The 25488-nt window shown below is 34.9% G+C and overlaps 3 protein-coding genes across 3 annotated transcripts; all 3 read left to right on the forward strand.

Annotated features, from left to right (window-relative positions):
* The first annotated feature begins 8642 nt into the window (after positions 1 to 8642).
* LOC110715397 (G-type lectin S-receptor-like serine/threonine-protein kinase At4g27290) lies at positions 8643 to 13726 on the forward strand. The gene is made up of 9 exons (XM_021893982.1): positions 8643 to 10347; positions 10604 to 10717; positions 10906 to 11060; positions 11637 to 11847; positions 12123 to 12360; positions 12435 to 12585; positions 12728 to 13127; positions 13250 to 13302; positions 13448 to 13726. Exons 1-7 carry the CDS (start codon positions 9054 to 9056, stop codon positions 13025 to 13027), a joined length of 2463 nt encoding a protein of 820 aa, XP_021749674.1. The 5' UTR covers positions 8643 to 9053; the 3' UTR covers positions 13028 to 13127; positions 13250 to 13302; positions 13448 to 13726.
* A 1141-nt stretch (positions 13727 to 14867) lies between these two features.
* LOC110715628 (G-type lectin S-receptor-like serine/threonine-protein kinase At4g27290) lies at positions 14868 to 18676 on the forward strand. The gene is made up of 8 exons (XM_021894215.1): positions 14868 to 15678; positions 15738 to 16108; positions 16171 to 16343; positions 16670 to 16763; positions 16877 to 16929; positions 17540 to 17606; positions 17961 to 18171; positions 18438 to 18676. The coding sequence occupies exons 1-8, from the start codon at positions 14868 to 14870 to the stop codon at positions 18674 to 18676; spliced, it is 2019 nt and encodes a 672-aa protein (XP_021749907.1).
* LOC110715629 (G-type lectin S-receptor-like serine/threonine-protein kinase At4g27290) lies at positions 18562 to 25143 on the forward strand. Its single transcript, XM_021894216.1, has 8 exons — positions 18562 to 18675; positions 18757 to 18907; positions 19775 to 22172; positions 22482 to 22751; positions 23023 to 23233; positions 23546 to 23783; positions 23879 to 24029; positions 24584 to 25143. The coding sequence occupies exons 3-8, from the start codon at positions 20853 to 20855 to the stop codon at positions 24884 to 24886; spliced, it is 2493 nt and encodes an 830-aa protein (XP_021749908.1). The 5' UTR covers positions 18562 to 18675; positions 18757 to 18907; positions 19775 to 20852; the 3' UTR covers positions 24887 to 25143.
* Positions 25144 to 25488: the final 345 nt, after the last annotated feature.

Genomic DNA, 25488 nt, shown 5'->3' on the forward strand with positions numbered 1-25488 from the left:
TTTTCCTTACCTTTATGGGCTTCCCGATATCATCAAACCATTTGTGGAGGATTGGAACAATGTAATGGGTGACGGAAATTGTGGATTTCGATGTGTTGCAGACTTTTTCTTAGGTAAGACTTTGCATATTAAGTAAGTGTCACATTATATTCCAATGATTTTACTTAAAATTTTGTTGTTTAATTTTTTATTAGGTTGGCAAGACAATTGGATACAAGCTCGGTATTTAATTGTGAACGAGGTTAAGGCCAATCGACCAGAGTACATACATTTGTATCACGGAGGCTTGGATCAAGCAATTGATCTTATCACCTGGAACGGTTGACATTGTGGCGCGAACCATTACATGGACTTGCCTGATGATTTGTACCCAATTGCAAATTTTTGGAATTGTGCAGTTATGGTTTACGGAGTTGGCCCACGAAGAGAGTTGTATCCGTGTATGACAGTTCTACCATTGCGAGCCCCGTCTACTAATGATCGACCTCGGATTGAGATTACCATTGCACACATTGGTCGCCATTATGTTCGACTTGATCTATCGCCAAACTATCCAGTACCTCCTATTGTTGATCCATGGTTTATGTATAGAGATCAAAGTGTGATTGGTTGGGAGCAGCTTTATCAAGAAAGGAGGGCAAATTGGGATCAACTAATAGTAGCATCTACTTCATCATCTTAGGAGGAGGATACATTGGAATTCACTTTAATCAATTTCTTACATTTTTAATGTAGTTTATTATATGCTTAACATTAAGAAATTGCTTATGTTATATGCTTATTTATAGTAGTTGCTTACCAATTTAGACAAAAAATAAATAAACAAATAAAAACTAGTACATAAAAGTATCTAAAAGTTATAGTGACATAGTCAAGTCCATCAATTACATAACAAATCTAAAACATAAAATAGTAGCAAATCGTCCAGTACAAAATATAAAGTGCATCAATAAAACATAATCATCTAGCATACTCATCCCATTCTTTCAGCACATCAGCAACACGTGGATGGCAGTCGACGCAACCCTCAATGGCCTGAGCAATCCGTCCCATCCACTGCAAATGAGATATTAATAAGTACCAAAACTTGAGATATATGATAAATTAAAATTAAAGTAAAATAATATTAACTTACATAAACTGGGAGTGTCCTATCAGGAACTGCAGGAAACACCGCATCCACTCCTGGAACAACAAAGATATGTGCCACGTAAGTGAACCAATCATAATAACCATCCACAACATCAGAGGAACACTGAGCGCGCTGGAACTCTGCAAGAATCAGCCGGAAACCTCTAGGATACAAGGTCCAAGCATTGTCAACACTCGAGACATTCCACTTAACTTCATACAATTTCGAATCTGCAGGCCTGTACGCGAAATCTGGACGGTTAATAGGCATAGGAATTGTCTGTACATAACCAAATGTCGTAAGACACGATCGGGCATGTATGGCTCAATGACATCTCGATAACGAAGCCATCCAGTAAATACAGTCCTAGGAACATCTGAGGCTGGCTTTGGACCATAGAGTAGCCAAACCACCTGCAAGGAATGAGGTAAAAACATTAATAAAGTCGCATTAACCGTTGTTTAATGAAAATATGTAGAAAGTGTTATAATTTACCATGTTCGAATCAAACTCGTCTAACTGATGATGAAAAGATCTCAATCGAGCATCAGAAAAGCCCTCCTTCTTAACACTCCAAGTAGAGGCACGAGCCCCATGAGATGCACAAACTAACCGCTCCCTATGAGGCCGAAACGGTGGGAAATGCTCATATATCCAAGCCTGTAGTAATGTCAAACAACCAGCAATGCCTGAGCACATACTCCTGCTCGCAATCCCTAACTGGCGATATAAGTTCGCCAAAGTGGCGACTCCCCATGCATAATCTGAAATATCATCCACCCATGAATGAGCTCGAGGATGTCAGCTAGTCGTACCCTACTAGCACTCTTGTCTACAAATAACATAGAACCAAACAATAGTAACATGTAACCCATAAGTTGCGTTTCAGGACTACGCTTTGAGAAAATGTTGATAATGGAATCAATGGAAATCGCACCACTACAATAGTGCGGTGTAGGAGGTGCCAAAAGTGTATCTCTATCCACTCCAAGAAACTGCATAGCATGTATGCGCAACTCCTCACTAGTAGCCTGAGCAGAAACTATACGCCCATCCATTGGGATGCGCAAAATGTGCCAGATATCATGTAGAGTAATAGTCATCTCTCCAAAAGGGAAGTGAAATGTGTTAGTGTCAGGTTGCCACCGCTCCACAAATGCACAAATAAGAGGTATATCAAGGTGTCCAAACATACACCTAGGCAAGTGTGACAAGCCTGTACCCTCAACCACTGCAACCTGCTCGGATGAAAGCGCGACAAACCATGACTGAAGCTGGTAACATGCTCTTTCCCTATTCAGACACCTTAGCAAGTTTCTCTCCTTTCCATCCCATATCATACGAGCAACATGGCCTCTGAAACTAGGAATAACACTACCATCAAGGGGCCCACCGGGCATGTCCTCCTTCACTATCCAAGAATCATCATCAACTTGTCTTTGACGTTTATTAGTACGTCGTCTACTAGTGGTGCTACCAGTGTCAGAAGCGACAAACCTACCATCTCTAGCCCTTCTACCTACCACTACACTTGATGTGTCATCATGCCCACCACTCTGATCAAAATTACCCTCAAACACCTCCATCTCCTCAGACGCACTAGCTCGTCCGTAATCAGGCTCGTCGTCAAAAGGAACAAATACATCATCAGAAGCACCATCAACAACAGACTTTCCCAATCGTGCAGCATCCCTTTCTCTCCTAACAGAGGCATCGATGTTTCGGGCTCGAGTGTGTCACGGCCCCGAGCCAGTCAACACATTATTCACCGTAATCGATTTTCCACCTTGTCGCTATTTAATATAATAATAAAATTTCAAATTATTATATTCATAATTCTAACAATAATTATTATTATTTCAAGTATTATTACTAATAATTTTACTATTAAACAATATACTATTCAAATCATTTTTTTTAAATAACATAATCCTAAATATTAACAAATTAAAAGCCAATGCCTAAACCAAATTTACTACTCCCTAATTAGTAACAACAATTATATTTGCATCTAACAAAACAATGATTACATTTATTAATTATTATTAACTACTTATTACTATTGCTAAATAAAAATTTTATGACTAATTCGAAATTAATTTTAAATAAAAAAAATTATATTTTTAGTTGGTTTTTTAGTTATATATAAAAAAATAAAAAAAAAAAAAACTCCCCACAACTCACGTTTAGTTGGTTGTTACTTCAAAAAAAAGAAGTTATTTGGATTTTTTTTTTAAAAATTATCCATGTTTATTTTGTTGACAATTGTAAGAAAAGAAAATAAATAAAAATTGTTGATATAGCATAGTCATCCATGATTCCACGTAGTCTTTGTAGTATAACTTTTTTTTTTGAGGAAAAAAACTGCTTTTTTATAATTAAATTAAAACTGCTTTTTTAAATTAAAAAATCATAATAATAATAACTACTCTCTTAAATCATACATATATATCTTAGGAATAAATATAAACTGATTCAAAACAAAAACATTGATGATCATGGAATAAAGATAAACATGGATCAACAAAAACATGATTAATATTTAAATTTTATTATCAAAAAAAATATTAATTCGAATTCAAAATTTTTTTTTACCATAATTAAAAAAAATTATTAATTCGAATTTAAAAAAAAAAAATAAGATTACCATAATTCAAATTACATTACTAATTTTATCACGAATTCAAAATTAATTTATAGATGATAATTCGAAATCTAAAAAAAAAACAAATTACAACCATAATTCGAAATTTAAATTCAAATTCAAAATTCAAAAAAAAAAAAAAAAACATAGTCGCGTGCTATATGCGACTCCACCACGGCATAGTCGCATATAGCATGCGATTATACCGTGGTACAGTCGCATATAGCATGCGACTACACCATGGTAGAGTCGCGTGCTATGTGTGACTGCACCGTGGTATAGTCACACGCTATATGCGACTCCACCACGGTGTAATCGCATGCTATATGCGACTGTACCGTGGTGGAGTCGCATATAGCACGCGACTATGCTATTTTATGTGAAAATAAAAAAAAATTACCGACGAATTGGCCGGCGTTTTCCCCACGTTTCCCGACAAACGAACCCCTTTCCCACACCGCGATTCCATTGTCGTCAGCCCCTTCCTTTTTCCGGTTGATTTGGTATGATAAGTGATTGATTTGGTGTGATAGATAGTGAGAAAATTGGATGATTCCGACGACCTTAGGGTGGTGGTGGTGATGGTGTGTAGGGTGATGGTGATTCCGGCGACATTAGGGTGGTGGTGGTGATGGTGATGGTGTTTAGGGTGATGGTGGTGGAAGAAGTATAATTGGTGAGAAAAATTGAATAATGTCAAACATGGAATTTATAAGGGTAGATGAGTCATTTAATACCACGACCTAAGTAATTTCCTTGTGGCATTTAGTAACACCCTTTAAAAGGGAGAGAGAAAATGTAACCACACCACTTAATTATTCAAATCTTATTTTTTTAAGTAAGGGTATATCAGTCTTTTTAAGCTTTTTGTTTACTAAAATAGGAAAGAAAATGGAAAGTTGCACATAACCTTGATCATCCGTTTTTGGCAAAAGTCGCACATATACATTTAACGAAGGTATTATGTAGGGTACAAATTACTAAATTAGTATTGGGCTAGGCTATAATTTGGATATGCAATAATTCGGTTTGGATTTCGATTTTTGAATTTTCCAAATCTTAAAACCGAATGAAGCCAAATCATATTGATTCGGTTTTGGGATTCTCAGACCGCACTAAACCATATTAGAAAAAAAAATCGCACCAAATTTCTAATTCGGTTTAGTTTGGTTTTAATAAACCGCATTAGTTTCACCCCTAATCATTGGATGATCAATAATTCAATACTACCACTGGATGATCAAATACCATTAAACATTCAGTGGTACTGTATATGTATGTAGTGGTACTAAGTACGTGTAGAAATAGTATACTATAATAGCCAATGATATTATATAAGCTTTCACTGGTACATTTAAAAGTGGTCCCACTTATTCATCTCTCTCTTCATTTCACTCTCTTTCATGTGTTTTTCAACATCTTAGTATTTGTTATGCATTAAACCTACCTTAGTACTTCCTCTAAGGTTAAACTTATTCTTTTACCCTACCCTCCCAGGCTAATTTATTTGGTTTAACCACGAAAAGAAATCACTTAAATCTAACATCACTATTAGCCATTTGGTAAGGGTAATTACTCCTATTTTCTTTTTAAAGCATCATGATTTATTTGTCTTTTATTGGTACTCCGTATTACCTTATGTTCTTTCAAATGCGTCATATCTTACAAAAACACACTTGGTAATGAAAATAATTTAATCTCCACTAGAGACACTTTGAGGGTAGGGGTTTAATCTCTACTAGAGGCACTTTGAGGGCATGGATCCCTTACCCTCCCCTTCTCAAAGTGTCTAATCTGTAAATATTATATTACAAAACCGGGTTGAGGTTCAGTGAGGTCCTTCTTGTTGCCTTAAAACAAATGATAATGATTTAATTTGAATCACAACCCAAAAACACTATTCAAATTTTGTACTATACAAGTATACATACAGTAAGGCCCCGTTCTTTAGAGCTGTTTTGCTCTGCTCTGCTCTGCTGGAATCTGCTCTGCTCTGCCCTGCTCTGCTCTACTTAAAATTAATACTTAATATTGAATTATTATAATAATAATTAATATTTAATAATAATAATAAATAATTAATATTTAATATTTAATAATAATAATTAATATTTAATAATAATAATAAATAATTAATATTTAATATAATAATAATAATTAATAATTAGTACTTATTAATAATAATAAAAATAATTAATTATTCATATTTAATAATAATAATAATAATTAATTATTAATAATTAATAATAATAACATCAATAATAATAATTAATATTTAATAATAATAATAATAATAATAATAATAATAATAGTAATAATAATAGTAATTATACGTGGCTCTGCTCTGCTCTGCTGAAATCTACTCTGCTGTGTCCAGAAGCTCAAAAGAACAGGGCCTAATTGGGTTGATAAAATACGTGGTAAGGCTGGTAAGGTACTTCGTTGTATAGATTATTCGGAATACGTCAATTTAAAAATTCATTTAGAAATTTGATGCCAAATTGAAGAAGCATGTCCAATTAATTTTATCATGATCATCTTGTCGTCTTTTCCTAGGTAATTATTCTTTATCCTTTCTCTGTTTACTATGATATTTTTTACTGTGAATTTTGCTTTAATTCTTGTTTCCACAATTTTTTTTTTTTTTTGATTAATATTTGGATTAAAATACCACCAAATCATGCATAAAATATCATTATCAGGGTTTTTTGTATTGGAAAATTAGAGCTTGTGATAAGGTTTAAGCTTATTTTAAGGTTGGTCTAAAACTTATTCAAATTAAATTTAAGATTTTCATTTTTGGTTGCGTCGTTAAGCTCCTTTTTTTAATTCCTAAACACAATTCAACCATTCAATTAAGCAATTATCTATAAATAAAGGTAAATTTTGGCTAAGAGGTGAAGTCGAGAGAAATAGAGACAATGTTTGTTGAATTTGTCATGTGTTGGAGTATTTATAAAAATCTAGGTTTCAATGTACAAGTAATAATTTATGGGTGCTCTAATTGAGCTTATATAATACATGAATACAAATATACAATACAATACCCCGACTCATGCTCGAATTTTTTTTGTTTGTTTTTGGTCGATTTGTGAGCAAATACCTTATCAGATTACTTTTTAACGATTTATACCTTAGTTTGACAAAAGTATTAAAAACAGCACCTTAATTTTATCTTCCGACAAAAAAAAGTCAATTTTCCAATCACGGGATCCATATTTTTATCTTGCTTGTTGTTTAAAATTTATACTGATACACAAAATCTCACAAGTGTTCAATATTCTTATATGGGTCTGAGATAGGTATTTATCTTCTGATCTGTGATATAATGATATAGATATACTACAGCCTAGCATTTATTGATACTTTGGCTTGATTTTCTTTTGCTTACTGCAAAATATGGTGTGTTTACCTGGACTCTGGATGCTTATGCCCTGCCAGGAATAGCAAACATCAATTATTTTCGGGGGGTTTTACCGAGGAAACTCCCTCGATGTCTAAGTTAGTTATCAACTGTGAAAGTGTATATACTACCTCCATTAATTATTATGTGCAACAAATGAATATTTTATGTCTCACAACTAATACCCCTTTGTTGCACATAATAATTAACGAAGGTAGTATGTAATATATAATATTAGTATGTATTTAGAGACTAGAGAAAAAGTATTTTATAGAGAACTGAAAGCAAATTACATTTGAGGATTAGTGGGGTTATTTAATTTATAGGTGTACTATTTTGCATGTTTGGAGTTGTAGGGTGCTTACATATGTATGAAGCGAGATGAGTGTACCTAGCAGTGTTGGTGTGGATTTTGGATCTGTTAGAATTCATTAAGCCCGCTGCTCTTGTTAGATTCTTTTCGGATGTAGCCAATTAAGCTTTACGGTCTATGTAGTACCCCGTACATGGTGTAGTGCTAAGATAGGAGAATTTGACGTTTATAGCATCTAATATTAAAAATTTGACCAACCAATAACTTATGTCACAGTAACTTGCTTTAGTGTTGTACATTGCACCCCTTGTGAAATTTGAACAAGGAAGAAAAAGAAGAGTGTCATACTACAGTTTGCTGAAGTTTTTGCTGCCTGTTTACTTGGGCCATGTGTGTGTTTTTATTCCTTCTGTAAGTCGTCATAACTAAAATGCATGTTTGTTTAATACCTTATGATGTCTTGTTTACTTGGGTAGTCTTTCTCTTTCTTATCCATTGAATTTTTACTTTTTGTATAGAATGCCTATAGTAAATATAACTATAGATGCATTTTATAATCACCCTTTCTTTATGGGAGAAGATTTTTCTTGGGCAATATCTATCTTTATCAAAACAATTTTAGACATGTTGCCTGATCGACTATATCTTTCTTGGTAACGTTAAGATACTGCCTTGTAAAATTAACAGGGGTCATAAATGCAAGTACCTAATCTTGTAGTCTTGTTTATTTATGGATTACACTATTACAGCACAATACACCTATCTTAAATGTACTAAAATACTAGAGTAGTACACAATGGTTGACTGGCCAAATAAAATATACATGTGCTTTGAATCCCACTTGACAGATCATATCATGTTAATCAATTTTCATTTATAGCTCATCCTTTTCCTCAACTACTTGATGATTGAGCAGAACTTTTGAACATTCTACTGAGGATTAATTTTCATTTTCGGTGTTTAACCTTGCACTCATTTTAACTAGTAGAGCTTTATTGAAGGTTTTGCAGTACAAAAAAGGGTCATACACTGAAGTTTGGGTTACAAGTTCTTTTCACCTCTTTCAATAATTATACGCTTATAATAGTGTGTCAAAGTTTGTCATTAGTTTTAATTGGACTTAGAAATTTTGATTGTTGAATATGTAAGTAAATTTGACCAAATCATTGACTTGTGTTTGGCTTTATCTTCCTTTGTCTTGGAGAAGATGTCCACATTTCACAACATGCAAAATTATGAAATTCTATGTGAAAATATCTGATAAAAGTGGCCAGCAGTGGGTCTAACATGGTTGAAAAATCTCAATTATTTGCAATTGTTATGCTGACTTTGGTAAGTGATTGTGATGTTTTATTTGCCAAAATAGATAGAAGTGTTAGGCCTTCTATTATTGGAGAGCGTTGATATAGTCTTTTTGAGACTGCTTTTTAGCTTCAATGTGTTTGTCTACAAGTTTTCGTGAGTTTTACGTGCTATTTGAATTAAGTTGTGTGCTATTTGAGTAAAGTTTTTCCCCTTTTTCTTTTGAATGAATCAATTTCATTGTGTTCTGCAATAAAAAATGTGCAAGATGACAGCCGCCTCATATGGCTTTTTTCTTCTTTTCTGGCTACTCCTGAATTTCATCTTAACTGCCTCTACTGCTCAGGATACTATTACTGTAAACCAGTCTCTCCAAGATGGTAAGGTCCTTGTTTCTGCAAATGGGAACTTCGAGTTAGGATTCTTCAGTCCTGGTAGTGGCAGTAGCTCAAGAAGATATGTCGGAATCTGGTTTAAGAAAATCCCAGTTCAGACTGTTGTTTGGGTTGCCAATCGAAACTTTCCGCTTCTTGATTCTTCTGGTGTTCTTCAGTTCAACAATAAATCTGTTTTGGTACTTGCAAATGGCGCGGGAGGATTTGTTTGGTCTACTAATTCATCGAGATCAGGATTGAATCCAGTTGCACAGCTTTTGGATTCAGGAAATCTTGTTGTCAGAGACCAGAATGATGGTAACCTTGACAATTTCTTGTGGCAGAGTTTTGATTATCCCTGCGATTCCCAGTTACCGGGAATGAAGTTGGGAAGAGACCTTGTTACTGGGTTTGACAGGTTCCTTACTTCCTGGAAAAGCAGTGATGATCCTTCCCCAGGTAGCTATACATATCGGATTAATCCTCAAGGATACCCACAACCGTTCCTTATGAAAGACGGCGTTGTGCAGTTTCGTGATGGTCCATGGAATGGTGTTTGGTTTTCCGGTACTGCCAGGTTGCCAACTGATTCTACTCAGGTATATAAATTTGTTTTCAATAACAGGGAGGTGTCGTATGTCTATGAGCTCATCAACATCTCAATCATCACTAACAGAATTGTAAACCCTTATGGAAATATTCAACGTCAAGAATGGAATAATCATACACAAGGGTGGGCAACATTTTACTCAAAACCAATTGATAATTGTGATACTTATGGGGTGTGTGGTGCATTTAGTAGTTGTAACCTTGTAAAATCTCCTCAATGTCAATGCATGAAAGGATTTGTGCCCAAGTCCTCCACAAATTGGAATGCAGGGAGTTGGAGTGATGGGTGTGTTCGTAGTGCTTCGTTGAATTGCAGTGTCAGTGACGGATTCATTAAGTATGCCAATGTTAAGCTGCCTGATACAAGATATTCCTGGTATAACATGACAATGACTCTTGATGAGTGCAGGGGCAAATGCTTGCAAAACTGCTCTTGCGTGGCTTATGCTAATATAGATGTAACCAATGGAGGAATTGGCTGCTTGTTGTGGATTGATACCGTGATTGACGTGAAAGTTATACCTGGTTCAGGACAAGATCTTTATGTAAAGGTGCCATCTTCAGAGTTGGGTAAGAACCTTTTGTGGGATTTTTTTTTTATTTTTTTTATTTTTTTTTTATTAGCATACTATCAACATTTAACTGCTACTTGACTATCTCTAAGCCGACAAAATCTGTTGAATTCCCAAATTTACTAATCTTCACAAGATTAATATGGCTTTCATGGATACAATTTTCTTTTTTTTTTTTTTTTTTTTGTGTGTCTGGCTGAACTTGAGCTATTTAAGAATTAACTCAAACCTTTTATCATTTTATGTATGTATAGGAGGGAATAGGAAAAAACGGGTATGGATTGCTGTGATTTCCAGTATTTTTGCTTTTATGTCTCTCTGTGGAGTTGCAATTTTTATTGTGTGGAGAAGGAGGCGGAAGAGAGCAGGTATGCTGATTTCTGTTTCGTGTTTCAACTGCTATTATTCCTTTCTAAACTATGGTTTATCATTATTTGGGGTTTAGAAGATAACTCTATCTTCTGGCATGTAGTTCATTGCACCCCAAAGTTTGGAGATACTCTGTCTCTATATTATGAACGTGTTTTTTGTTTATTGGTATGCTATGATATTGCAGAAAAATGCACTTCCAGCAGAAGATTCACCATAAATAACAACAGTGAACGAGAATCTGAGCTGCCAATATATGCTTTTGATGTGATTGCCAAAGCTACAGACCATTTTTCCTTTTCTAACAAACTTGGAGAGGGTGGCTTTGGACCTGTATACAAGGTTAAATTTATCTCTAATTATTTATTTTCTTTCAAGGCTTCCATTAACTTGCATTGGTGCTGTTGTTACCGTCTTTCAGAACCACACTAAAGATGCATTGGGTAAATTTTTTAAACAATGATGCAGATAATGGAGTACAGAGGAAAATTCATGTGATTCTTGCTCATAGTACTTTTTTCTTTTCTTGGAATTGAAGATGAACAGTTTAAAATCTGAATATGTTGATTGGAGTTTGACTTAATACTTGCAACGAGCAGTTATTTACTTGCATGTCCAGCAAGAGTAGAGGATTGGCCATCCTGTTCTTGCTTCTGGGTTTTGTCCATAAGAAAACTGATTCCGAAAGTATTTTATGGCTAGTAATTCACAGTTCCATTGTTTGAGAGAATGCTCAAGTCTAGAGATGAAGTCAATATACTATGACAATCTGAAAGCTGTAGTAGGGATTTCTGTGTCTCAAAGGCATTATTGTCACTTTATTAGACAACAGAAACAATCATGTTAACTCTAAGAGTTTTTTCTTTTAATTTATTTTATTATTATTATTATAAAAATTTGTCTCTTAATAATTTTTAGGGAGTGCTGAGCAATGGACAAGAAATAGCTGTGAAAAGGCTCTCTAAAGATTCAAGACAAGGACTGGATGAATTCAAAAATGAGGTTATATTCATTGCAAAGCTTCAGCATCGAAATCTTGTGAAACTTATGGGATGTTGCATTGAAGCAGATGAGCGGTTGCTTATCTATGAATATATGCCCAAGAAAAGTTTGGATTGCTATATCTATGGTATGGCTTACTTTAGATTTCATGTTTACATTTCTGTTTCCTGTTTTGTAACTAGTGCACACATTAATTATTGACTATATTTTTTTGTTTAATTTGTTTTGAGGATAATGAAATAAATTTTACGACATAGTGATGTAAACTACTTGTATAAAATAAAATGACTTGTCTAGAGTGGAGTTCTTCAGTGGAAAATTTAATCCAAGTTATATTCTTTGGCTAGTTAGACACTTACACATCCTTAGCAACAGTAGCTTACAGTCATACTTTATGGGCAGACCCAACAAGCATTGACTTACTAGATTGGCCAAAGCGCTTAGAGATCATTATGGGGATTGCTCGTGGACTTCTATATCTTCATCAAGATTCTAGACTGAGAATTGTTCATCGAGACCTCAAAGCGAGCAATATTTTACTAGATTCTCAGATGAATCCCAAAATTTCTGATTTTGGTCTGGCTAGATCTTTCATTGGAAACGAAGATGAGGCACAAACAAAGCGAGTAGTTGGAACATAGTAATATTCTAATCTCACTTGTTCTTTTGCCTCTCTCTTGACAGTTTCCTGATATTTTGCTAATTTTTTTGCAGTGGCTACATGCCTCCTGAATACACTGTCGACGGATTATTTTCAGTGAAATCTGATGTCTTCAGCTTTGGAGTATTAATTCTCGAGATAGTGAGTGGCAAGAAAAATAGAGGGTTTAATCATCCAGACCACCATCATAATCTTCTTGGACATGTAAGACTAGTCTTTCTTTCACCAAGCTAAGCCGTAGCATGATGTCATTGATATATAGACTAATAGGGGGTTGTACTTGAAATTAGTATCATTTATTAAAGGGGTCTGTTAATTACCTGACTAGTGTGTGTAAATTGTATAGGCATGGATGCTTTTCAAAGAAGATACAGCTTTGGATGTAGTTGATCCGTTGATTAGGAACTCAAGTTATGCACCCCAATTGCAAAGAATGATTCACATTGGCTTGCTATGTGCTCAGCAACATCCAGATGATAGGCCAAGCATGTCAGTCGTTACTGTCATGTTAAGCGGTGACTCTAGATTACCTGATCCTAAAGAACCTGGCTTCTTTGTGGCAAGGAATTTGCCACTGGAATCAGTTTCTGGCAAAACTCAATCAAGCTCCAATTATGAATCTGTATCATTGCTAGTTGGGCGGTAGGGTGGTGTAATTCAATATAGAATCAAACTTAGAATTCATTTTTAATCTTCAACCATGGATATTAAGAAACTACTGAATTACTGAGATTCCAAAAGCTGAAGTAAGTTCTCCCTTTCTTGAAAAAAAATTAGGAAAAAAAAAAAGAAAAAGAAAAAAAAAGAAATTAGTAAGCTCTCCGTATCATTCATTCAGGTTTCAGAAACATTTTTTCCATGGTTACAGGAATGCTCCTTACAACAAGTCATCCTAGGTGGGAACCTTATTGGAGACATCAGGTATTGATGCATTGTTATGTCATTGATCTCTTACTCACTTGAACACCATGCATTTTAATTTTTTTGTTCTATTCTGGATTTGCTCTGAAATCATTTTTATGGAGAACGATGGATTTTTATAAAATTCCTTTTGCATATCTTGCAGAGAGGATGAGCTGGAGAAGAATGTGCTTGCAAGTAGCTGTTTCAAGGAGAGTAAATAGGTCTTTCTGAGTTTCATTGCATAGGAACCAGGAAAGTTCTTACCCATTGGAAATTTAAGCCAATTTGTTTTTGCACACCTAGTTTTGGTTCACATCACTTTCACTGCTTCACTGTACAAAAATTAGTTTAGGCTCCACTAGATGTAAAAGTGATGTGATCAATGATGATGTTCAATAGTAAATAACAAGTTTATTTGATTTGATGGCCTTAATTTCTCTCCCATTTATCTATATCTGAATGAAGTTTTAATGTTTTTATTACCATTTTTTTTTCATTTAGACCAAATTCTAATCCAAGCTGTTTTTTGCATAATTAAAAAATTAATAGTCCTGTAACTTTATGCTAGTTTTATCAGCTTGAAATTTTACTTTTAGTGAAGTACGTAAGCATTATATGCTCTGATGAACCATAATGTTTTCCCAACACATTTCAATCGTCTTATTTTATTCAGTCATAGAAATAAGTTAAAGTCTATACATTTTGTTACCATTTCCTATTTTAATTTCAGTCTCATATATTTCTTACAAGTGTAAGTGTACTTCTTTGCTATTTTTATGATGATGCTGACAATCTTGACATAGTATACACATGAAAACTCTATGTTGAATGGGTTTATGAAGACTTATTCAAAAGAAGCGGCTCTGAAAATCTAGTCAATGTTGACGCTCTGATGAATATGATATATAATGTTGGGTCAAACTGTTTTACTCATACCTCTTGCTGCCATGTACATGTATGGGAAATGTTTGGATAACCCTTTTAATTTGCAATCCTCATAGCCATTGGAAAGTTCCTCGCAAATGCAGTACATAATTTAGAGAAGGAAAAAAAAAAACACTTTATTCTGTTGCATTTTTGAATATTTATATTCTCTTTCTCTCTCTTAAATCTCTCATGACGGTTGACAAGTCATTTTCCTAAAATCTCGTCCTTTCTTTGGTGGGGTGGGGGGGGGGGACTACAAGTGTGAACATCTAAGGGTTTGTTTGTTGGAAATTCTTGATTATGTCAAATTATCATAATAGAATAATCTTCTTCAGAGGATTACATTATTAGCTATAGTTCATTTGCACACTAGGATAATTGTTTATAATAATATGCATGTCTAATGTTGAATGAACTGATTTTGACACGAAGTTGCTGACTTTTTGTTATACTTTGCACACTGGGATTATTGATTTATAATAATTATGCTTGTCTGATGTTGAATGAACTGATTCTGAGCACCCAGTTAAGTTTTATCTAGGGTAAGCTCTTACCTATCGCTGGAATATACGTTTTAGATTTTCGATTGTACTGGCTTTCTTTCTTACTTTTCTATAAGTGGCTTGTGCTAGCCTTCTCTGCTTGCATCAACCATCATGAAAGCAACTGCATATATTCTTTTATCGTTACTTGTATTTGTAGTTACTAACTCTGTAGCTCGAGACACGTTAACCACAACTCAATCCATTCGGGATGGGGAGACCTTGGTGTCTTCTGGTGGAACCTTTGAGCTGGGATTTTTCACCCCAGGCAGTACTGAGAGAAAATATATTGGAATCTGGTTTAAAAATGTTCCAGATCAAACTGTTGTTTGGGTTGCAAATCGAGAAAGTCCACTTCTTAATTCTTCTGGTGTTTTCCGGTTCACCAACAATTCTCTTCTTGTACTTATGAACAATACTGGTAGTGTAATATGGTCTACCAATTCCTCAAGATCAGTGCTGAATCCAATTGCACAACTTCTTGACTCAGGAAACTTTGTTGTCAGAGATCAGACTGACAACAATCCAGATAACTTCTTGTGGCAAAGTTTTGATTATCCTTGTGATTCCCAGCTACCTGGAATGAAGATAGGAAGGGACCTTGTTACTGGTTTAGATAGGTATTTAACATCCTGGAAAAGTAGTGATGATCCTTCCCCAGGGAGCTATACCTACCGGTTCGATCCCCAAGGATATCCGCAACCATTCCTGTACATAGATTCTGCTAAGCAGTTCCGAGATGGTCCATGGAACGGCTACTGGTTTTCTGGGAACAACTTGTTAGACTCAAATCCTTCAGAATTATACCAGTTTGTTTTTAATGACAAGGAATTTTACTATGTCTATAAGCTTATCAATTTTTCAGCTGTCACCAATAGACTTTTAAACCCGTATGGGACTCTGCAGCGAGTTGTGTGGAACAATCGTACACAAGGATGGGCCACATATTTATGAAACCTATAGATGGTTGTGACACATATGCAGTTTGTGGCTCGTTTGGTATTTGTAGTCTAATGGATTCTCCTCAATGTCAGTGTGTAAAAGGATATGTGCCTAAATCTCCAAAAGATTGGGATGGGAGGATTTGGTCAGACGGGTGTGTTCTGAATACCCCTTTAAATTGTAGCATCAACAATGGTTTCGTAAAATACTCCAATGTCAAATTGCCTGACACGAGATCCTCTTGGTACAATACAACCATAACTCTTGAGGAATGCAAGAATAAGTGCTTGAGAAATTGCTCTTGTGTTGCCTATGCAAATTTGGATGTCACTGAAGGAGGAAGGGGCTGCTTGCTTTGGTTTGATGATTTGATTGATGTGCGAGTTCTCTCGGGTGTAGGGCAAGATCTTTATGTAAGGGTGGCATCGTCTGGGTCAGGTGAGAACCTAATTACTGGTTCTTTTTAAATTTTCAGTTGGAGAATGTGCTTATACTTGATTTAATTCTTCCTGTTGAAAGAAACCAAAGGATTATATCTGTAATGGTGTGTATTATGACATTATCTGGTTATCAAAGGAACAAAATATCTTCTTTGCAACATATTGTTATGGACTTATTCTCCGAGGTACTTCTGTCTGGCTGCATTTTGTATTCCCTGAGAAAATGTTTGCTATTTGCATGATAGTAGCATTCCTTATTTATTTATTTATTTTTTTTTTCCTTCTTTTGGGATTCAGCAATTATCCTGATAAAATTACTGTTACATAAATGAGTGTGAAGATAGGGAAGGAGTATCATTTGTTTTTTATTCTTTTCACTTATGAGATGGATCTAGATGCTAATACTATATAATCTATATATTAGTAACTGATAAGAAAATTGTGCTAATCCAGTTGGTGATATCTTACTGATATTGCTTTGAAAGATGTCTTACAATTTTCTGTTTTTCTGTTTAAATTCATTTGTTTTCCTAGTCAATTTGGAACTGAAGAACTTAGTTTGGTGTATCTCTGTATTGTAGGTGGTGATAAGAAATTATGGATCTGGATTGCAGTAGGCTCCAGTTTGGTATTGATTCTGATCTTATGTTGTGCTGTGATCTTTATTCGTTGGAGGAAACGGAGGCTCAACAGTGACGGTAACTGATAGGAGTTTGTACTCTTTTCTTGTTCTGTTTTTAGTCCGAAGTTCCATACTATCATAGCAATTATAGAGCTCAATATTCTGTGGTCCTGTAACCATTATTATCATAATTTAGGATATTCTCCATCTCATGACACTATAGCAGAAATTATAGAAATTGATACGGTGTATATATGAGCCATTTGAGGAACCCCTTTAGCCCTGGATCAATCTTCTATATCTTTATTTATTAAACGTGGTATTTCTTTGTTCACAGTTAAGGATCTAGCAAGTAAAAAAGAAAATGGCATTGAAAAGCATGAGGAAGAAAGTGAGCTGCCTATGTTTCCCTTCGACGTAATAATTTAAGCTACCGATTACTTTTCACATACCAAGAAGCTTGGAGAGGGAGGCTTTGGATGTGTCTATAAGGTAGTAGTTTTAATTTTTTATTAATTTACTAGCATAACTTATTGTTGAAGAAGATATGAATTGTCAGAAATATTGGCATTGCACAAATCATGCCAATTGTCAGAAATATTAGCATTGCACAAATTATCATTCTGAAGCACATCAGACCCCCTCATGTCAACACTCCTCTCTCCTAGTTCAAGTAGAGATTATGAGGAGGTCAGGGTGGGGGGTAAAAAAAAAATTATGTTTATTGGCTCTTTGCATATGTTTAACATGGATTGACTTTGATATTTGATCCTTCAATGTAGGAGTTATATAACAATTATTACTGTATCTTTTAGTTTCTTGGGAAAGAATTCTGCTGAACTTTCAGAGGTTTACCCATAAATATAAATTACAGAAACAAGATTAACATTCTTTAAGCTCTATTTTGCTCTATTTTGTGTGTGTTAGAAATTATAAAATGATATTATGTCATTAGTTATAATATTAGATCATATCGGAGACTTCTACTACTCTCGACAACTTGTAAAGGATCTGATGTATGTAAGCCAATGAAGCTCTTGTGAGTCACTTATTCAAGGTTTTTTTATATCATCCAAACTCTGAAGTATATTTTTTGTTGCATGGTTATTCTCATTGTACGTATTGGACAAATTAATTTTATTTTTTTTACTTTGTATATCTTTACCCCTTTCTATATTTTGATTTCCTGCTGTATAAATTCAGGGAGTGCTGAATGATGGGCAAGAGATAGCTGTGAAAAGGCTTTCGAAGGACTCAAACCAAGGGCTGGATGAGTTTAAGAATGAGGCTCTATTTATTGCCAAGCTTCAGCATCGCAACCTTGTGAGACTTATAGGATGTTGTGTTAAAGCAGAAGAACGGATATTGATATATGAATACATGGCTAATAATAGCTTGGACCGGTTCTTATTTGGTAAACCACTTCTTAGCCTTGACATCTATGATCTAAATTGTACTAACATGTTCCTTTAGTAAGTAAGTCAATCAGTAAGTAAGTTGGATTGTGGACTCACGGATCAAGCAACCATCAATAAGTACGGCCTCTCCCCTCCCCAATGTTTGAAATTAGGAACCAATAGGCTGGAGCTTTGCTCCTTAAATACTCACTTAATTGTATAATTCGATATATTTGATATATACATCCATAACAAAAGAATTATTGTTTCTGAATTTTACCAGATCAAACAAGCAGTGGCTTATTGGATTGGCCAAAGCGTTTTGAGATAGTCAAGGGGATTGCTCGTGGCCTACTATATCTTCATCAAGATTCAAGATTGAGAGTAGTTCACAGAGATCTTAAGGCAAGCAATGTCTTACTTGATAATGAGATGAACCCCAAAATTTCTGACTTTGGCATGGCAAGAAGTTTTATTGGAAGCGAAGATGAGGCACGGACAAAAAGGGTGGTTGGAACATAGTAATATCCTCTCCTCATTTTGTACTTACCCCCTCTCATTTCAGGTCCATATATATGCTAACGTTTATTGTTTTGTTACAGCGGCTACATGCCTCCTGAATATACAATTGATGGCCTATTTTCAGTGAAATCTGATGTCTTCAGCTTTGGAGTAATAGTGCTTGAGATTGTATGTGGCAAGAAGAACAGAGGATTCATCCATTCAGATCACCATCACAGCTTGCTTGGACATGTAAGATTAATCTTCCTTTCTTAAAATGCCGATCAAGGTCATGCAATTATTGCTTAGGGTTTAGGCTATCCCCTGGTTTTGGTGCTAATGTGGTATGCTGAATTAAACCATCATGTCATCAGAAAAATTCTCCTGTCTCCTATCTCTGTTGCTCTTGGTGAAGTTGTGATTTTAGCCCTCTTCTTATTGAAGATAAGAAACCCTCATGCCATCTTTAGGATATTACATGGGAAATGAGTTTAAACAACAATTACTTGACCATTGCGTTAGTGATTAGGTGTGATGACCAAGATGCATTGGCATGGTTTTAGCCCAAGTTTCGCCAAAAATATTTAATCATAATAAGCAGTACCATGAAGCTTTATAATTTTGTAAATGCAAATCGCCCCAAAAATGGAGGCAGTATTTACTCCCTCAGTTTCACTATAGTGGTTACATTTGAGATTTTCACACACAATGAGATATGTTTGGAAAATATGAGAGAATACAGGAAGGTGGAAGTGGAATGTTGTTAGGAAAAAAAAAAAAAAAAAAAAAGTTAAGTGGAGTGTTGTGAGAATATGAAAGGAATAAAATAGTAGGTTGAGTGAAATGTTATAAGTAAAAGGAAGAATAATAAATAATAGGCTGAGTGGAATGTACGTTGTAAGTTTAATTGGGAAAAGATAGTGAAAATGAACTGACTGAGGTGGGTCATTTACCCTAAAATGGATAATGCAAAAGTGTAAATATTCACTTGAAAGTTGAAACACATAATTATGGAGAGTGTGATCATTATCATGAAACGGAGGGAATTTAAGGTTGCATATTATTGTTATCTCCCTAGTTTGGTACGGCTGAGTAATCTTACTGATATATGTTGTCTAGGCTTGGATGCATTTCTTAGAAGGCACTACTTTGGATATTATGGAACCATCAATATGGAACATGAGCTATTCATTGGAAATGCAAATGGTGATTCAGATAGGTTTGCTGTGCGTTCAGCAGCATCCAGAAGACAGACCTAGCATGTCACAAGTTTCTGTCATGTTAAGTGGTGATACCAAATTGCCTGTATCTAAAGAGCCTGGCTTCTTCATTCAAAGGTATTTGCCCAAAGAACTAAACTCAAGAGGCACACAATCTCATTCCAATGATAAAATTACTATTAGTTTACTGTCTGCTAGATGAAGTGCACATATTGATCATTCCTGTATCCTTATGGCTTCTACAGAAACTGTAAAATTACTGCTGTAAATTGCTTTCTGAAATCAAACTTCTATATTTTGTAATCCGTAAATAGATGTATTATGACTAGTAGCATTTACAATGTTGATTTTTAATATCTTGAATATACCTAGTTTGAGTTGGTCATACCAATTTTGAACTTAGCAAAGGAAACAGTCGTCTCATTGTTATTACATGGAATATGGATGCATTGCGTAAAGATTGAACATATTCTACATACAATTTTCATAACAGCAGAAAAATATGCTGCAAAAATCTAAACATTCTAGAATCAATTGACCAATCAAAGGTAGAGAAGAGAATTGAAGAAAAACTTACAGAGTTACAGTAACAAAAGGTTGAAATATAATTATATGGGACTTTATCTTAATAACTAAAAAGTCTAAATCATAGAGCAAGGTTAAATTCTATGAAGCAGCTGTTGACTATGGTATCAATCTGTCTAGTGGGATGACCCTTAAAGCAGTTATGTTTGAGAAAAAAAAAAAGAAAAAAAAAAAAAGCAAATTTTAGCCACAGAAAATTTGGATGACTTTTCAAGTTTTCAATTAATGACATTGTAAAATTTTGAATTATATATGAGCTTTACAATTGATTTGTTCTCTCAGAAGCAGTGCAATCTTCCTTTCAGAAGGTCTGAACTAAATAATTGGATCTCTTGTTTGGTTGTGTTAGCTTTACTTGCACATTGTTCATTCAATTTTCTTCTGAAAGCAAGATGACAACTTTGTATGGTATAGCTCTTTTATGGTCATTTTTGTCTCTGATCATTACTTGCATAGCTTTAGATACAATCACTCTAGGTCAATCTATTCGAGATAATTCTTCGGAGACTTTAGTGTCTGCTGGTGGAGATTTTGAGCTGGGATTCTTCCCAGGCACTAATGAGAAGAGATATGTCGGGATTTGGTTCAAGAAAATCCCAAGTCCAACGGTTGTTTGGGTTGCCAATCGAGAAACCCCCATTCTTGATTTTGCTGGTGTGCTTCAGGTTACCAACAACTCTGTTCTTAAACTTTTCAATGGTTCTGGAGGAGTCCTGTGGTCTACCAATACAACAAGATTAGTAAAGAATCCAATTGCGAAGATTTTGGATAATGGAAACCTTGTTATAAGAGATCAAGATGATGACAACCCTGATAATATCTTATGGCGTAGTTTTGACTATCCTATTGATACCATGCTGCCAGAAATGAAGTTGGGAAGGGATCTTGTTACTGGGTTTGATCGGTTTCTGACATCATGGACAAGTAGTGAGGATCCTTCTCCGGGTAGCTATACATATAAAATTGATCCTCATGGATATCCACAGCCTTTTGTTTTTAGAAATGGTTCTGTTGAGCTGTTCCAGGATGGCCCTTGGAATGGTGTTTGGTTCTCTGGAACCTCTATGTTACCAGACGATACTTTGGCCAGCTTTGTTTTTAGTAACAAGGAGATGTATTATACCTATACAATGTCTGACATCCCAACTAGGAGGACTTTGAATATTGATGGAAGTATTCAACGTCTTAATTGGAATAATAATACAGGTGATTGGGAACCACTTTATAATAAGCCAAATGATAGATGTGACACTTATGCATCCTGTGGCTTATTTGGTATTTGTAACCTTGCAAATTCTATTCAATGTCAGTGTCTGAAAGGGTTTGTGCCAAAGTCACCCAAAGATTGGAACAATGGGGTTTGGTCAGGTGGGTGCGTTCATAACGGCCTATTAAACTGCAGCATTAACAATGGGTTCACGAAATATTCCAATGTCAAATTGCCTGACACAAGATATTCCTGGTATTATACGACCATGAACCTAGATGAATGGAAGCACAGATGCTTCCAGAATTGCTCCTGTACAGCTTGTGCAAATTTAAATTTCATAGGTCGAGGAAGTGGTTGCTTGCTTTGGTTTGATACTTTAATGGATTTGAGAGCTATAAATGGCCCTGGACAAGACCTTTACGTAAGGGTGTCCTCCAACTCTAGTAAGGATTTATTGCTGATGCTGTTCCTTAAAACTTTTTTTTTTTTTATCTTCAGTTTTGATTTTCTATGTTAAAAAAATTAACATTCTTATAAATTTTTTGTTTCTGGTCCGAACTTTTTTTTCCTGTTTTGAACTGTCATTTCTGTAGTTGGTGGAAAAAGACGAATCTGGATAGCAGTAGGTTCCAGTTTATCAGCTGTCTTGCTTATATGTGGCGCTATTATCTTTTTTGGAAGGCAAAAAAGGAACTAGGGGAGGAAAAGAAGTCAGTAAAAAACTTATGCTGTTTTCTTTTTATCTGAATCTCAACTGATGTTTGAAAGTTCAACATCCTGTGGTTTTAACTGAAAATTTATTTTGTAGTAGCAGTATAACTTTCTAAGTCTGAAACATGCTGGTTCCACTGTAGGAAAAAAATTGTGCTTTGGTCAATCTCATAATTATTCTACCAATTTTTTTATTTTTTTTATTTCTTATCTGTGGTCACAGGAAACAAGGGAAAGTGAACAAGAAAACCGTAGCAACAAAAAGGAGTCGGAGTTGCCAATATTTGCCTTCGGTGTGGTAGAGAAAGCTACCAATTACTTTTCACCCAGCAACAAGCTTGGAGAAGGAGGCTTTGGGTCTGTCTACAAGGTATCAGATTCAGTCATTTGCTTTACTACTTGATTGTTTACAGAGGCACTGGCCAATGTAAGTAAATACAAGTATTACTGTCAGAGACTCCAATGCTGTTAGGAATCGAGTTGGGCAACTGATATCTGTTATATTGTTTGGTGAACATCCTTATTGAAAGGACGATATTTTTTATGATATTTCATATATTTTTATTAAATAAATGTGAATTAGACAGGTTTTACTTCTAAATTGGTGTACAGTTCTGATTGCCACGTCTAATAATTCCCAGGGATTGCTGAACAATGGGGAAGAGATAGCAGTGAAAAGGCTTTCAAAAGATTCAAGACAAGGAATAAATGAATTTAAGAATGAGGCTTTATTTATTGCTAGTCTTCAGCATCGCAATCTTGTGAGACTTAATGGATGCTGTGTTGAAGCAGAAGAAAGGATTTTAATCTATGAATACATGCCCAATAGAAGCTTGGACCACTTCATATTTGGTTTGATATTCTCTAGACTTCACATCCATGCTTATTTTATCACTTTCATTGAAACTTTTTTCTTTCCTTTTTTCCTTTTTTTTTTTTTTTTTTTTTTTTACATGCAGAATAACTAATAAGTTCAGTAAAATTTACGGTGTTTGTCCTGAAACTGAAGCTTTAGATTAGAGCATTGACAATCATTAATACAAAAAACTAGGCATTCTTTACATTTAAATCACTATGAAATGATTGAAATCATCCAAATTTACTGCACCCATCACTGGCAACACACGATTAATAGAAAAGCTTACAATTCTGATGTATTTGCAGATGAAACGAACAATTCTACATTGGATTGGACAAAGCGTTTTGATGTAATTAAGGGGATTGCTCGAGGTCTGCTTTATCTTCATGAAGACTCTAGATTGAGAATAGTCCATCGAGATCTTAAGGCAAGCAATGTATTACTTGATTCTGAGATGAACCCCAAAATTTCAGATTTTGGCTTGGCTAGAAGTTTTGATGGGAATGAACACGAGGCAATGACTGTCAGGGTAGTCGGAACATAGTAATTTTCCTACATCACTTTACACTCCTTGACTTCTTGTATCTTATCCTTATGTTGATGACTAATTACATACTTTGTATGTTATTTTGTGACAGCGGTTATATGCCTCCTGAATACACGATTGGTGGGGTATTTTCAGTAAAATCTGACGTCTACAGCTTTGGAGTATTGGTACTGGAGATTATTTCTGGCAAGAAAAATAGAGGGTTCAAACATTCAGATCACCAACACAACCTTCTTGGACATGTAAGATCAGTCGTACCTTTCTCTGGTTGCAACTTTTCAACTCTTTGTTTTCTAATTTCAGACTGTATCTTATGAACCATATCTTCTTTCAAGCATGCAACAACTTTAACAACCTTTTTAGGATTGAGACAGGAATGTAGAATTTGTGCAAGTTATTATCTTTGATAAATCATATTTTACAGGCAATTATCGAAACATTCTTATGGTTAAAGTTTGGTTAGTAAGTTGGTTAAAGTCTTAGGGTGATACCAAAGGGAGAAAATTACGTCTACATCATTTATCCTCCATATAAGTTCATGATATATTTTCGAAGATCTTTTCAAAGAAGTTTACTCATTTCAGCTATAATCAGTGCTGCACTTTCCCTTAAAACAATTCGATCTATTGAGTTCTATCTCAACTAAAATTTGGTCTCCTTAAATGTGGTAGACCAAGTAGAACAATGTTGCTTTTTAACTGATCTAAAATACTTTTCACTTAAATAAACTAATTGCTGAAACATATTTGAGTAAGTTGAACAGACCAACTAACTTGATTTTGTCTATGTTATGTAGACATGGATGCTTTTCAGAGACAAGAAGACTTTGGACATTGTAGAACCATCAATTCGGAACCCAAACTACGAATACGAAATGCATCGATCGATACACTTAGGCTTGCTGTGCGTTCAACAGAATCCAGAAGAAAGGCCTAGTATGTCTTTCGTTACCGCCATGTTAAGTGGAGATAGCCAATTGCCAGAACCTAAAGAACCTGGCTTTTATTTTCAAAGGAATATGCCACATAATTCTGTTTCAAGCAACGCCCATTCAAGTTCAAATAATGAAATTACTATGACATTGATATCTGGAAGGTAGATTAATATATTTATATACTTACTATGTTACATGGTCTCCGGAACGGGTGTCGGATACAGACACATGTTCAATTGTCCGATCCGGCAAGTTCCAAAATTTTAGGACATGGGGACTCTGTTCGATATTTGGACACGGGTACGGGGACATGTCAATACGTCACTTAAATTTATATAAATGAATTATACGTCTACCCCTATTTTTTTATTTTAATTCTTTCCTCGATAAATTCTCCTAATAAATGACAATCTTCTTATCTCCATCTTCTTTATATTAATAGCGGTTTTCGAACAAGATATATTTTTCTTTCATGTTTCTTCTCTTTTTCCTCTCCTCACTTAATGGAAGTGTCTGAGTGCACATTGAAGGATCGGACGCGTGTCATGTGTCCGTGTCCATGAAGTGTCGTGTCGGCACGGACATATCGTGATATTAGCCGTGTCCGATTAACATAGTATAATTATATGATGATCATATTGTTAAACTGGGATAACTCTGCTAAATTCTTTGGCTTATAAATTATTATCTAAGCTTCAAGAATTTTAATCATGTATTTGTCAAAAAAAAAAAGAATTTTAATCATGTATAATGTTGTGAGTTGTGAC

This window comes from Chenopodium quinoa, unplaced genomic scaffold, assembly GCF_001683475.1.
Source record: "Chenopodium quinoa cultivar QQ74 unplaced genomic scaffold, ASM168347v1, whole genome shotgun sequence".
Lineage (NCBI taxonomy): Eukaryota > Viridiplantae > Streptophyta > Magnoliopsida > Caryophyllales > Amaranthaceae > Chenopodium > Chenopodium quinoa.